Genomic DNA, 15,016 nt, shown 5'->3' on the forward strand with positions numbered 1-15,016 from the left:
CCATCCCTCCCCCCACACCATGGTCCCTTACATGTTCCTCCCTCCTTTCCTCCCTGCTGATTACTCACAATTTTTCTACCTTCCTCAGGTAGCATCTATTCCCTACTATCTCCCTTTTATGTTGTTTCTTTTCCTTTACCTCCATGTATCTTTTGCCTTTACCTGGCTCCTGGTGTTACTTCAGGATTTATATACTAACATATAAGGGACTGGTGCTGCAATCCACAAATGAGAGAAAACATATGTTGCTTGCTTTTCTGTGTTTGTGTTACTTCACTTGGTATAACACTCTCTAGCTCCATCCATTTACCTGCAAGTTTCATAATTTCATCTTCTCTTACTGCTGCATAGAACTCCATTGAGTAGATGTGCCACATTTTCATTAACCATTCGTTACTTGAGGAACATTTAAGTTGTTTCCGTTTCTTAGCTATTGTGAAAAGAACAGCAACAAACATGGATGTACAGGTATCTCTACAGTACATTGAGTCCTTTGGGTATATGCCAAGGAGTGGTATCACTGGATCATATGGTAGGTTCATTTTTAGTTTTCTGAGGGTTCTCCACACTGCTTTCCATTGTGGTTGCACAAGTTTGCATTCCCACCAGCAGTGAATGAGCTTTCCTCTTTTTCCACATGCTCTCCAGCATTTGGAGTCTTACTTTCTCTTGATCTTGGCAAATCTGGCTGGGGTACAATGAAATCTTAAAGTGGTTTTAATTTTTCATTTCTCTAATTACTAAGAATGTCGAGCACTTTTTAAGGTGCTTCTTAGCCATTTTTATTTCTTCGCCTGAGAACTTTCTGTTTAGGCCTATCAAATATCTTTTTATTGGGTCATTTATCTTCTTTTTTGAGTTCTTTGTGTATTCTGGATAATAATCCTTTGTCTCATATGTATCTGGTGAAGATTTTCTCCCACCTAGTGCATTTCCTGATTCCTTCCTTAGTTGTTTCCTTTGTTGTGCAGAAACTTTGTAATTTAATGAGGTCGCACTTATTGATGACCTTAGTGCCTGAGCAGCTGGTGTCTGGTTTAGAAAGTCATTTCCTATACCTATGTCTTGGAGGGTGCTGCCTATGTTGTCTTCTAGCAGTTTCCAAGTTCCAGGTTTTATATTGAAGTCTTTGATCCATTTGGAGTTGACTTTCATACAGGGTGAAAGATAAGGGTCAAGTTTCGTTTTCCTGCAGGTGGAGATTGTTTTGCCAGCACTGCTTTTTGAAGATGCTATCTTTCCTCCATTGTATGTTCTTAGCACCTTTGTTGAATATCAGGTGGCTGAAATTATATGAACTCATGTTTGGATCTTCTATTGTGTTCCATTGATCTACATGTCTGTTTTTGTGCCCATATCATGCTGTTTTTATGACTATAGCTCTGTAATATAGTTTGAGACCTGGTATGGTGATCCCCCAGGCATTGTTCTTTTCGCTCAATTTTTTTTGGCTATCCAAGCTCTTCTGCGATTCCATATGAATTTAAGGATTATTTTGTCAAGCTCTGTGAAGAATGTCATGGGTATTTTGATTGGGAGTGTATTGAATATATAAATTGCTTTTGGTAAGATGGTCATTTTCACAATATTGATTCTACCAATCTATGAGCATGGTAAGTTTTTTCTGTCTCCTAGTGTCTTCCTCTATCTCTTTCTTTAGAGTTTTGAAATTTTCATTATAAAAATCTCCAATGTCTTTGGTTAGATTTATTCCTAAATATTTTTTGAGGCTATTGAGAATGGGAGGGTTTCCTCTAGTGCTTTTTCTGATTATTTGTTATTGGTATATAGAAAGATTACTGATTTTTGTAAGTTGATTTTGTATCCTGCCACTTTACTAAAAGCATTAATCAATTCTAACAGTTTTCTAGTGGAATTTTTGGGATCTCATATGTATAATATCATATCATCTACGAATAGGGATAATTTGACCTCTTCTAATTGGTACTCCTTTAATTTCCTTCTCTTGTCTTATTGCTCTAGCAAGGGTTTCAAGCACAGTGGAAATAGTGGACAGCCCTGTCTGGTTCCTGATTTTAATGGGAATGCTTTCAGTTTTTCTCCATTTAGAATGATGTTGGCTATGGGTTTGTTGTATACAACTTTAATTATGTTGAGGTATGTTCCCTCCAGTCCAACTCCTTCTAGGACTTTTAACATAAATTCATGTTGGATTTTGTCAAATGCCTTTTCTGTATCTATTGGGATGACCATGTGGTATTTGTCTTTAAGCCCGTTTATATGTTTTATTGCATTTATTGACTTACGAATGTTGAGCCATCCCTACATCTCTGGAATAAAGCTGACTTGATCATGGTGGATGATCTTTTTGATGTTTGTCTGTATGTGGTTTGCAAGTATTTTGTTGAGTATCTTTGCATCTGTGTTCATTAAGGATATAAGTGTATAGTTTTCTTTTTTTGTTGTATCTTTACCTGGTTTTGGTATTAGAGTGATACCGGCCTTCATAGAGGGAGTTTTGGAGTTTTCCCTCTGTTTCTGTCTTTTTGAATAATTTAAGCAGCATTGGTTCTAGATTTTCTTTGAATGTCTAGTAGAATTCCACTGTGAATCCATCTGGGCCTGGGCCTTTTTTAGTTGGGAGGTGTTATATTACTGTTTCAATTTCCTTATTTGTTATGGGTCTGTTTAGGCTGTTGATCTCCTCTTAGTTTAACTATGGTGGTGGCCATAATTTTAGGAATTCATCACTTTCTTTTAGGTTTTCAAATTTAATAGGGTATAGATTTTTAAAGTGTTCCCATTCCCTTACAATGTTTTGGATTTTTTTTGGTGTCTCTTGTGATGTTTCCCCTTTCATCTCTGATTTTGTTAATTTGGATTTGCTCTTTCTTTCTTTTGCTTAACTGAGCTAAGGGTCTGTCTATCCTCTTTAACCTTTCAAAGAACCAGCTCTTAGATTCATTAATTTTTTGTATTCTTTGTTTCTATTTCATTAATTTCTCCTCTGAGTTTTGTTATTTCATCTCACCTACAAGGTTTAGTGTTGGTTTGTTCTGGCCTTTCCAGAGTCTTGAGCTGTATTGTCAAGTTGTTTACATGTGCTTTTTTAAATTTTTTAAGGCCCTAAGAGCTATAAACTTGCCTCTTAGTACTGCTTTTAGGGTGTCCCAGAGGTTTTGTTGGGTTGTGTTCTTGTTTTCATTTTGTTCCAGGAATACTTTTATTTCTTTCTTAATTTCTTCTTTGACTCATTCTTGATTCAGAAGTGTGTTGTTTAATCTCCATGAGTTCCTGTACTTACTAGAGCTTCTTTTGCTGTTGATTATAAGCTTTATTGCACTGTGGCCTGATAGAAGGCATGGAATTATTTCACTTTTTTGTATCTGTTGAGATTTTTTTTTTGTGCCCCAGAATGTAGTCAGTTTTAGAATAATTTGCATGAGCTGCTGAATAGAAAGTGTATTCTTTGGTGGTTGGGTTGAATATTCTGTATATATCTGTTAGGTCCATTTTTATATATTATGTCATTTAATTCAGATGTCTTTCTTTTATTCCTTGTCCAGTTGACCTGTCTATTGAAGAAAGTAGGGTATTAACATTGCCCACTATCACTGAGTTGGTGTCAATCTCTTTTTATAGTCCTGGACTACCGATTTCATTAAATTGGGTGTTCCAGAGTTTGGTGCATAATGTTCATGATTGTAATATCTTCTTGGTCAGTTGTTCCTTGGATTAGAATGAGGTAACCCTCCTTATCTCTTCTGATGAGTTTTAATTTGAAGTCTGTTTGGTCAGATATTAAAATTGCAACACCTGCTTCTTCTTAGGGCCATTTGCTTAGAATATTTTTTCCCATCCTTTTGCTCTAAGATAGTGTCTATCCTTGAAGGAGAGATGAGTTTCTTGAAGACAACAAGTAGATGGGTTTTCTTTCATGATCCATTGTACCAGCCTGTGTCTTTTAACAGGGGAGTTGAGGCCATTGGTATTTAGTGTTACTATTGAAAGGTGAGGATTGTGTACTGTCATTTTAATTTTTTTGTGGCCCTATTTTGTGTTTCCTTTGATATACCTTTCTTTACTCTTTCTGTAGCCTTTTGGACATACTCATTCCTTTCTTCGGTCCTTTGTATTGTTTCAAGTATTCTCTGTAGTGCTGGTTTGGAAGACATGAATTCTTTTAGCCTATTTGTGTCATGGAAAATTTTCTGTTCCCCTTCATCCATGATAGATAGTTTTGCTGGCTAAAGTATTCGGGGTTGGCATCCATGGTTGTTTAGAACTGGGAATACTTTGTTCCAAGCTCTTCTGGCTTTCGTAGTTTGCATTGAAAAGTCAGTAGTAATTCTGATGGGTTTTGTTAGATAAAAAGGTGGCAGGGGTCAGGACTTCTGGGAAACAGAAACAAAGAGGACTCTGGCAAAGCGAGAGTTTAATGGGTTTGGTGGGGCTGGTCCTCAACTCAGGTGTGAGGAAGAACTAGCAGGCTAATGGCTTATAAAGGGAAAGAATGCAGAAAAGGAGAATATTTTTCTGCTGTTTGGGGCTGTTTTGGAGGCTGCTGGCTCAGGGAGGGCATAGGGTCTATACCTGGTGAAACTTATTGGGGAAAACATCTACTGTAAAATATGTTTTCTACAATTACAGGGTTCCAGGAACTTGTTGCCGCTAAGGGCTTGGGAAAACCTGTTTGTCAGCCTGTGGAGCATGCTCTGGTGATCACAGTACATTGGGTCATTAATTCCCAGAGCTGCTTTTGTTAGCTTGGCTGGGAGTTGGTTGACTTAGTTCCTCTCAGGGCCCTTAAGGTTTCTGGGTCTGGAGTCACCTAGATCTGAACCCTATCAGGTTTTCCTTAATATATAACTTGTTTTCTCTAGCAGCTTTCAATATCTTCTCTTTGTTCTCTACTTTTAATGGTTTTACTATGATATATCATGGGGACTTTCTGTTCTGATCATGTGTTCTCTGTGCTTCTTGAATCTCTATAGGTATATCATTCCTTAATGCAGGGAAATTTTTTTTCTATAATCCTATTGAAGACCTGTTCAATGCCATTGGTTTGATTGTCTTCTCCTTCCTGTATGCCTATAAAACATAGATTTGGGCATTTCATGTTCTCCCACATTTCCTGAGTATTCCATTCCTGTGTTTTCTTGAATTTTTCATAGTCTTTAGAAGTCCAGCTCTTCAACTTTATCCTCCAGTCTTGGTAGTCTGTTTTCCATTTCATTCATTCTGCTTATGAGACTTTCTTCTGTTGTTCCTACTTGGTTTGTTGAGTGTTTTAGTACCATGTTCATTTCCATTTGGTTTTCTTCACTTTTCTCTTTAGTGAATTCCCTTTTCAAATTATGAATTGGTTTTGATATTTCATTAAGCCACATAATTGTATATTCTTGAGCTTCAGTCAAAAGTTTATGCCTTTCCTCTTTGAGTTCTTTGAGTTGTTTGTCAGTGTTTTCTTGTAATTCTTTGATCATGTTTATGATTGTTCTTTTAAATTCTGTGTCCTGAGGTTCTATAGGGTGGTTCTCAATGTTCTGCCCTTCTGTAGGACTCATGGGTTTTGCTGGGGACATATTTTCCTGGTTTTTCATATCATTTCTGTTTTTGCATTGCTCTCTGGGCATGTAGATGTTCTTTGTCAGTTATGTATCCAACAGGAACTTCTACTCTGCTTTTGTTTAATTTAATTTTGGTTCAGAGTCCTAGCTGAGCAGGTCTGTCTGCCTGATCCCAAGGCTAGGAATTTGTGGGTGAGGGGGCTGCCTGTGTGAGAACTTAGGGATCTATGGTAGGGTGAGTGGTTAATCTGGTTTGGGAAGGTAGTCCTGGGATTTGGATTTAATGAATAGGAGCCAGCCTTTGAGAGAAGCCTGCAGGGACAGTAATGAGAGGAATGGGGTAGAGAGTCCTCCTATGGAGAATGAGTTGGAGCTGAGGCTGGGCCCACCTGTGAGAGAGGCCAGCAGGAGACAGGGTGGGGGTGGAGCCAGCCTGTGAGAGAGGTCAGCAGGGGACAGTGCAGGTGGATGAGAAAGATGGGGGAGGGAGGCAGTGAGCTTGATCAGATTTACCAGAGTCCTGGATGAGCAGGTCTGTCTGATCCCAAGGCTAGAAATTTGCTGGTGAGGGGGCTGCCTGGGTGAGAATTTAGGGATCTATGGTAGGGTGAGTGGTTAATCTGGTTTGGGAAGGTAGTCCTGAGATTTGGGTTTAATAAATAGGAGCCAGCTTTCGAGAGAGGCTTATGGGGACAGTGATGAGAGGAATGGGGTAGCTAGTCCTCCTGTGGAAAATGAGTTGGAGCTGAGGCTGGGCCCAACTACTGTTTTTTGAATAATTGCAAGACACTTGTTTCAACTAGAACTGTACCTTTTTTATTTGATTTTAGAACTAATTTTAATTTTACTTGACTGAAAATTTCAGATGATATAATTTCTACAGTCACTCTGTGGATTATTGCTGATTTTGATATGCCATCTGGGAGAAAGCTGCTTTTAAATGCATTAAAACACATGGTGAGTAGATATTCTTCCTGCAAATGTGTTACAATTTCAAGAAATAGTTTGAGAAACAGACATTAAATCTCTTTTTTGTATTTTTTATTGAATTTTTATGATTTTCATCCAATATAATTTTATAATCTTTAGATCCCCCTTCTATCACTACCTCCCTTTTTTGCCTCCCACCCAATTTAATGTACTCTATTATATATGTATATATAATGTGTTCTATTATATATGTATATATTGAGGCCTATAGAGTCTAATTTGTCTTTTTCTAAAGACCTTTAGTGTTATTTATCCCTTCCTATACTCTCTGCTATGTCCTGCCCTCCCATTCCCTCCCATCTTAACCCTTCCTATCTAATGTTCCAGCTTCCCACTTCATATCACCACATTCTACCACCCCTCCCAGGAAGGTTCCCCCACCCAACCACCCATGGCCATTTATTAGTTTCTTGACCTTCCTGAATTTTCAAATTGAATGTTGAATATCTAAAATTTCAAAGCTAGCATCCACCTATGAGAGAGAACAGGTAACTTTTGTCCTTCTGAGGCTGGGTTACCTCAGTCAGGATAATTGTTTTCAGTCCCATCCATTTACCTGTGAATTTCATAATTTCATTTTTAAGAACTGAATATTCTGTGTATGTACCATACCTTTGTTATCCATTCATCAGTTGATGGATATCTAGGTTGTTTCCAGTTTCTGGCTATTATGAAAAGGGCAGCAATAAACATGGACGGCAAGTATTTCTTACGTAGAGTATAGAGTCATTGGAGTATATGCCAAGTATGGTATGACCAGATCATATAATGGATCAATTTCAAGCTTTTTAAGGAATCTCCATACTGATTCCCATAATGCCTGCACCAGTTTGCACTCCCACCAGGGGCCATACCCTTAAAGAGTACTGACACTCTCTCAGCAGTTACCAGTTGCCAATAGTTCCTCAGCAGGGGGTAAGATTTCATGATCACCTCCCTTTTCCATGCTGGGATTTTGTCTGACTTGATCTCAGGCAGATCTTGTGCATCCTGGTATAACCACTATGAGTTTATATGTGCAACTGCCCTGTTGTGTCCAGAAAACAGTTTCACTGTAATCATCCACTGCCTGTGGCTCTTAGAATCTTTCCATTCCCTCTTTGATGATGATCCCTGAGCCTTGAGAAAAGGGAATATGATTTAGATATCTCACTTAGGGCTGAGTACTCCACAGACTCTTATTCTCTGCACATTGACCAATTATGGTTCTCTTTGTTAATCACCATCTACTGCAAAATGCAACGTCTCTGATAAGGATTGAGAGATGCACTAATCTGTGGTTATAGAGCTAAGTCTTTAGGAGTCAGTGTCAAACTGTCCATTTAGCAGAATAATAGTAGTAGGTTCTCCCCTAGAGCCTATCACTTATCTAGCCACAGATTTTTGGCCCTAGTAACATTGTTAGGCATGGGTTCTGAAATGAACATATGTATTTCTAAGGGATATATCTCTATATTTTAAAATTATGAATTACACATACAGTATCACTACCTGAGTCCATGTATATAGCTAAAGGCTACATAACAAGAAACAGTGCCAAACAGGAGAAACTTTCTATGAGTTCTTGGCCAGGGTGGTCCAAGAGACTCTCAAAATTACACAGGCTATTGCCACAGCCCTTGATGGCCTCCCAGAACTTGAAGGTAAGACCCGATTGCTGAAGACAGAACATACTTTGGACACATGATTTGGAGCAATAGAGCTGGAACTGACCTGAAACCACTTCCCCTGAAGGCTAGGTCTCATAGCTTTGGAGAGTGCTATGAAGGTGCCAAGGGAAAACATCAATTGATCTAACACCAGCTTCAAGACCAAATAACCACATCAGTGGCCAGCACAGCATACAACATTGGTGCAGTAGTGGCACTTTTATCTTGGGGGCAATCAATAGCTACCTAATTGGACTAAAAGCCCACTCAATAAGAAGAAACTCAAGTGTGGTACATAAACATAACCAAGTACACATTGCTGGAGAGGTCATAGATCTTAGAGAAAACCCCAAGACTGTTACATCCCTAGACTAATGTAATTTCTTGCTAGATACAAAATAGGTATCCTTATATTTACAAATATCCCAGTCACCATTCATCAGAGAAGCTTATTTTGCACCAGTCAGAGACTATTACCAAGTACCACAACTAGTCACACACATTGTCTATGAATTGCCCAGGCCTAAGCAAAACATATACAATGCAACCTCTACATTTAAGGCACATAGAACATAGAACAGGGGTAATGAAGACAACCCTAATGAATCTCTCAGTTCTCATTAATGAAGATCCATCATGCAGCAGAGGGCCAGGAACACAAAAGGTCACAAATGGCCAAAACATAAAGATTAAGAGTCTACAGATTGCTGGTCCTTGGACAAGACTCCTATATTAAACTTCACCCACCTAGGGCTCAGGGACCATCACAGAAGAGGGAACAGAAAGATTTTAAGAGCCAGGGAGGAAGTCCATGACCATATGCAAACAGTTCTACAAGCTCCTAGGAACCTGCTCTTATGATCCTATGACAATGGTGTCAGCATACACAAGTTCCATGCAAATTCCTTGACACATTTGTTCTTAACACAGGTGACAGAGTATATGGGTTCCAGTGTGGGGGATATGGGAGGGTGCCAGTGGGGACAGGGGTATAAAGATGATTAAGATTGAGATAGCTAGTCTTGCCCTCACCTCCCTTTGCTTCTCTGGGCTGCACAGCCTCCAGTGTCCTGGTGCCAGCATCTTTCCTGAGTAAGTCCATTGGTGCCCACCACGCCTTGATCCCCATCTCCCAGCCTCATACACCCTCCCAGCTCCCCCACCCCATCTCTCCTCCTAGCCTGGATACTGGCCCATTTCTTGTCTTGGCACCCCAGACACCAGGCCTGACCTCTCAGCACAAAGCCACCACTGCTTACTGATCCTTTGCATCCAGACCAACCCAGTTCCTCCCCATGGTCCACAGGAGTCCTCTGGGCCTGGTCCAGCCCCCACCTACCTTTACTTCCCTGGGCAGCTCAGCCAACAGTTTCCTGGTGCTAGCTTCTTGCCTGGGTGGGTCCCATGGCACCTTGACTCCCCCAGCCTCATTCACCCTTCCAGCTCCCCTCCTAGCCTGGGTACTGACCCATTTCTTGTCTTGGAACTGCAGACAACTGGACTGACATCTATGCCCAGAATCCCCACTGCTTCCTGATCCTTTGCATCCAGACCAACCCGGTTCCTCCCTGTGGTCCCCAGGAGCCATCGGGACCTCTTCTCATCCCCACCTCCCTTTACATTCCTGGGTGGCACAGCCACCAGCTTCCCAAGAATAGCATCTTTCCTGGGCTCTGCTCCCAGGGCAGCCCAGCCCCCAAATTCTTGAGAGTAACATCTTTCCTGGAGAGACCCAGACCTTAGGAGAAAGCCTGAGAGCATCTGATCCTCATCTGACAGGCCTTGTGGGGTCTCTCCCTCTCCTCATGGGTCTTTGGCCACCGGCCCATGAGGACAAAGGGAGCAGAAGCGACGAGCGGGATCAGGATGGCCAGTGAGCACTGACAGAAGAAAGCCCTTCTGGGGAGGCAGGTTCAGTGATGCAAACAGCTCCAGACTCAGTGAAACAGCTCCATTTATTCAGTGAGAGAACTAGGGAAAATATAGTGTGGAGGCAGTAGCCAATGCCTCAGCTGATAGGTGCTCATAGTATGCTTTATTTACATGTGGCAGTGGGTTCCTATCCTCCGACTACCAGAAATGCCTAATTATCATATAGAAAAAACCTGGGGGTAGTTTTTACTCCAGGTAACTATGCCAAAGGTCATGTTCCAAATAACGTCAGGCATCCGTGCTTGGTGGCACTTTCCAGGTAAGTCAGGAAGAGAGCAGGAGGCCCCCTGCTGAGAAGGGGAGTCCTTCCATATGGTGCCAAGCCCCTTAGAGCTATCCAGACATGGAGGACTACAACCCTAGCAGCAGGGTTCCCCAACAGGGCCTCTGTGGGAACTGCTGAAGATGAAAGCAATGTGGCCACTCCAATATAAAATCAAAAAGAGAACCGGAAGCCCAGACCAACCGGATTTTCATGCCCAACAAGTAAACCACAAGGGCACATAAAGTTTACAAAAAGAAGCAGACCTAAACTCAACAAAGGAAGGCTTGAGTCTCACACAAGAATTGGACACTACAAAAGAAATTATCATGTCAAAGTCACAGAGAAAAAATAATAACATGAAAAATCAAAATAATATATCCCCACCAAGTACCAATAGTCCTCTAGAGGAGTACAATAAGAACTCCCTAGAGATAACAGGACATGGAACCCAAAAGAACAATTATAAACATGATCAAAGGATTCATGGAATTTAAAGAACACAAAAAGAACTGAAGGAAGATAGGGATAAACATCTGAATTCAGAAAAGAGTGGAGTTAGAAATATTGAAGACTACTCAGGCTGAAATGAAGAAGGAAGTGAAACACTCAGTAAGCCAATTAGAAATGACAGGAGAAAGCCTCACCAGTAGGATGAATGAAATGGAAAACAGAATATCAAAACTGGAAGATAAAGTGGACGAATTAGACCACTCAAACAAAGATTATGAAAAATTTAAGAAATCACAGAATGGAATATACAAGAATTGTGTGACACCACAAAAAGACCAAACTTGTGAATCAAAGGCATACAGGAAGGAGAAGAATCTCAAGATAATGGTATGGACCAGATCTTCAACAGAATCATGAAAGAAAATTTCCCAAAATTAAAGAAATACCTATACAAATACAAGAAGTATATAGAACACCAAATAGACAGGACCAGAAAAGAAACTCTCCACGGCACATCATAGTAAAAATACTAAACATACAGAACAAAGAGACAATACTGAGAGCTACAAAAGAAAAACAAGTCACATAGAAAGGAAAACCCATTAGGATTACAGCTGACTTTTCAGTGCAAACTATGAAAGCCAGAAGAGCCTGGACCAAAGTGTCCCAAGATCTAAATGACCACAGACACCAACCTAGATTACTTTACCCTGCCAAAATGTCTATTATAGTCGAAGAGGAAAGAAAAATCTTCCATGACATAAATAGGCTGAAAGAATTCATGTCCACAAAACCAGCCCCTCAGAGAGTCCTTGAAGCAATACAAAGAGCTGAAGAAAGAAATGACTATACCGAAGGGGTTGTGGAAAGAAATTCAGTGAAGGTATAACTGTGGAAAAGTACAGCTATATCAAGAATGTAAACAGAAATAAAAATGACAAGATTCAATACACATCTTTCATTAGTAACTTTAAATATCAATGTACTGAACTCCCCAGTCAAAAGACACAAACTAGTTGAGTGGATTAAGAAACAAAACCCATCTTTTTTGTTGTCTACAAGAAACTCATCTCACTTTCACTACCTTAAGGTGAAAGGATGGAAAAAAATATACCAAGTGAATGGTACTAAGAAAAAAGTCGGTGTTGCAATTCAAATATCTGATAAAATAGACTTTAAATTAAAACTAATCAGAAGAGATAAAAAGGGCCACTTCATTCTGATCAAAGGAAAAATGAATAAACCAAGAAGATACTACAATCATGAACATATATTCACCAAACTCTGGTGCACCCAACTTCATAAAACCAGCACTACAAGACTTTAAGACCCAGATTAATCCCAATTCATTAATAGTAGGGGATGTCAATACCCCATTGTCTCCATTAGATAGGTCAAAAGGACAGAGAATCAACAGAGAGACATCTGAATTAAACAATACCATATATCAAATGGACCTAACAGATATCTACCAAGTATTCCACCCAAACACCAAAGGACATTGGAACCTTCTCCAAAATCGACCATGTACTGGGTCACAAAACAAACCTTAACAAATACAAAAAGATTGAAATAATCCCATGCATTCTATCAGACCACAATGCAATAAAGCTTAAAATTGACACTGGAAGAAACCCTCGAAACCACATGAACACATGGAGATTAAACAACACACTCCTGAATGATGAATGGGTCAAAAGAGAAATTAAGAAAGAAAAGTATTCCTGGAACTAAATGAAAAGGACAGTACAACACAGTGAAACCTCTGGGACATGTTGAAAGCAGTTCTTAGAGGGAAGTTTATAGCTCTAAGTGCCTACGTTAAAAACTCAGAAAGAACACAAATAAATGACTTAATATTGAAGTTCATGGCACTTGAAAATCAACAACAAATGAAATCCAAACCCACCAGATAAGAAGAAATAACAAAAACCAGAACAAAAATTAATGAAATAGAAACAAAGAAAATAATACAGAAAATCAACAAATCTAAGAGCTGGTTCTTAGAGAAGATAAACAAGATTGACAGACTCCTAGCCCAAGTAACCAAAAGAAAGAAAGAACACCTCTAAATCAACAAAATCAGAGGTGAAAGGAGAAACATCACAACAGAAACCTCAAAGATCCAGAACATTATAAGGGAATACTTTAAAAACCTATATGCTACTAAATTTGAAAACCTAAAAGAAATGGATGGGTACATAAAAGCATGGGAACCACCAAAACTAAACCAAGAAGAGATTAACAGCTTAAACAGACCCATAACACTTAAGGAAATTGAAACAGTAATACAAAAATTCCCAACTAAAAAAAGCCCAGGACCAGATGGATTTACAGCAGAATTCTAACAGACGTTTGAAGAAGATCTACATCCAATACCACTTAATTTATTCAAAAAGATAGATGATGGAGGGAGAACTTCCAAATTCCTTCTATGAAGCCAGCATCACTTTAATACCAAAGCCAGGTAAGGATCACAACCAAAAGAGAAAACAATAGGCCCATATCCTTAATGAATATAGATGCAAAGCTTCTCAACAAAATACAAATTGCATACAGACATACATGAAAAAGATCATCCACCAAGGTCAAGTTGACTTTATTCCAAAGATGCAGGGATGGTTCAATATATGTAAGTCAATAAGTGTAATAAATCATATAAATGGACTCAAAGGCAAAAATCTACCTGCTCATCTCAATAGATGTAGAGAAGGCCTTTGACAAAATTCAACATGAATTTATGTTCAAAGTCCTAGAGAGAATTGGGCTGGAGGGAACATACCTCAACATAATTAAAGCCATATATAACAAACCCACTGCCAACATCATTCTAAATGGAGAAAAACTAGAAGCATTCCCATTGAAATCAGGAACCAGACAAGGATGTCCACTATCTCCACTCCTGTTTAACATAGTACTTGAAACTCTTGCAAGAGCAATAAAACAAGAGCAGGAAATTAAAAGAGTAATAATTGAAAAGAAGAGATAAAATTATCCTTTTTTGCAGATGATATTATATCTAAGAGATGCCAAAAATTCCACCAGAAAACTCCTAGAAGTTATTAACACGTTCAGTAAAGTGGCAGGTTATAAAATTAACCTACCAAAGTCTGTAGCCTTTCTATGTACCAATAACAAACAATCAGAGAGAGTGTACATGGAAACACTCCCCTTCACAATAGCTGCAAAAAAATAAAATATCTGGGAATAAACCTGACCAAAGACATCAAAGACTTCTACAATGGAAATTTTAAGTCCTTAAAGAAAGAGATTAAGGAAGACATCAGAAGATGGAAGGACCTCCCATGCTCATGGATTGGAAGAATTACTATCATGAAAATGACCATCCTACCAAAAGCCATTTATAGATTCAATTCAATGCCAACCAAAATCCCCATGACATTTTTCACAGAATTGGAAAAAAAAAAAAATCCTAAGATTCATATGGAAACACAAAAGACCTTGGATAGCCAAAGCAACCCTGAGCACTAAGAGCAGTGCAGGGAGGATTACTATACCAAGTGTTAAACTGTTACAGAACTATAGTGGTACTGGCACAAAAATAGACCCAAAGTTCTATGGAACAGAATTAAAGACCCAAATATGAGTACATACAATTTCAGTCACCTAATATTTGACAAAGCGGCCAAGAACACTCACTGGAGGAAAGACAGCATGTTAAGCAAATGGTGCTGGCAAAACCTGTTGAAGAATGAAACTAAACTATTTTTCACCTTGCACCAAAGTCAATTCCAAATGGATCAAAGACCTCAATGTGAAGCCTGAAACTCTGAAGCTGTTAGAGGAAACATTGACAATAACCTACAAGATATAGGTGTAGGAAAGGATGTTCTAAACCAGACATCAGTTGCTCAGGAAACAAGGTGAAGAATCAACAAACGGGACCTCATTTCAAAAAAGCTTCTGTACATCAAAAGAAGCAACTAAGGAAGTGAAGAGAAAACCCACAGAATGGGAGAAAATCTTCACCAGCAATACAGCTGACAGAGGTTTAACATCCAGAATATAAAAAGAACTCAAAGAAGAATGAATCAAGAAAGGAAGTAACCCAATTAAAAGATGGGCTAAGGAACTGAACAGAGAGTTCTCAAAAGAAGAAATAAAGATGGCTAAGAAGCATCTTAAAAGGTGTTCAGCATCACTAGTAATTAGGGAAATGCAAATTAAAACAACCTCAA

The 15,016-nt window shown here is 39.2% G+C and overlaps 1 protein-coding gene across 8 annotated transcripts in view; it reads left to right on the forward strand.

Moving 5' to 3' along the window:
• Positions 1-15,016, forward strand: part of Uggt2 (UDP-glucose glycoprotein glucosyltransferase 2) — a 259,231-nt gene that overhangs the window by 135,772 nt on the left and 108,443 nt on the right. For all 8 annotated transcript variants that reach the window (XM_029558882.1, XM_029558884.1, XM_029558883.1 and 5 more), the window contains one exon: positions 6,397-6,488. In XM_029558882.1, the coding sequence (XP_029414742.1) occupies positions 6,397-6,488 (92 nt within the window). The remainder of the gene's footprint in view (positions 1-6,396; positions 6,489-15,016) is intronic.

The sequence above is a fragment of the Nannospalax galili genome, unplaced genomic scaffold (assembly GCF_000622305.1).
Source record: "Nannospalax galili isolate Female #2095 unplaced genomic scaffold, S.galili_v1.0 scaffold528, whole genome shotgun sequence".
NCBI lineage: Eukaryota > Metazoa > Chordata > Mammalia > Rodentia > Spalacidae > Nannospalax > Nannospalax galili.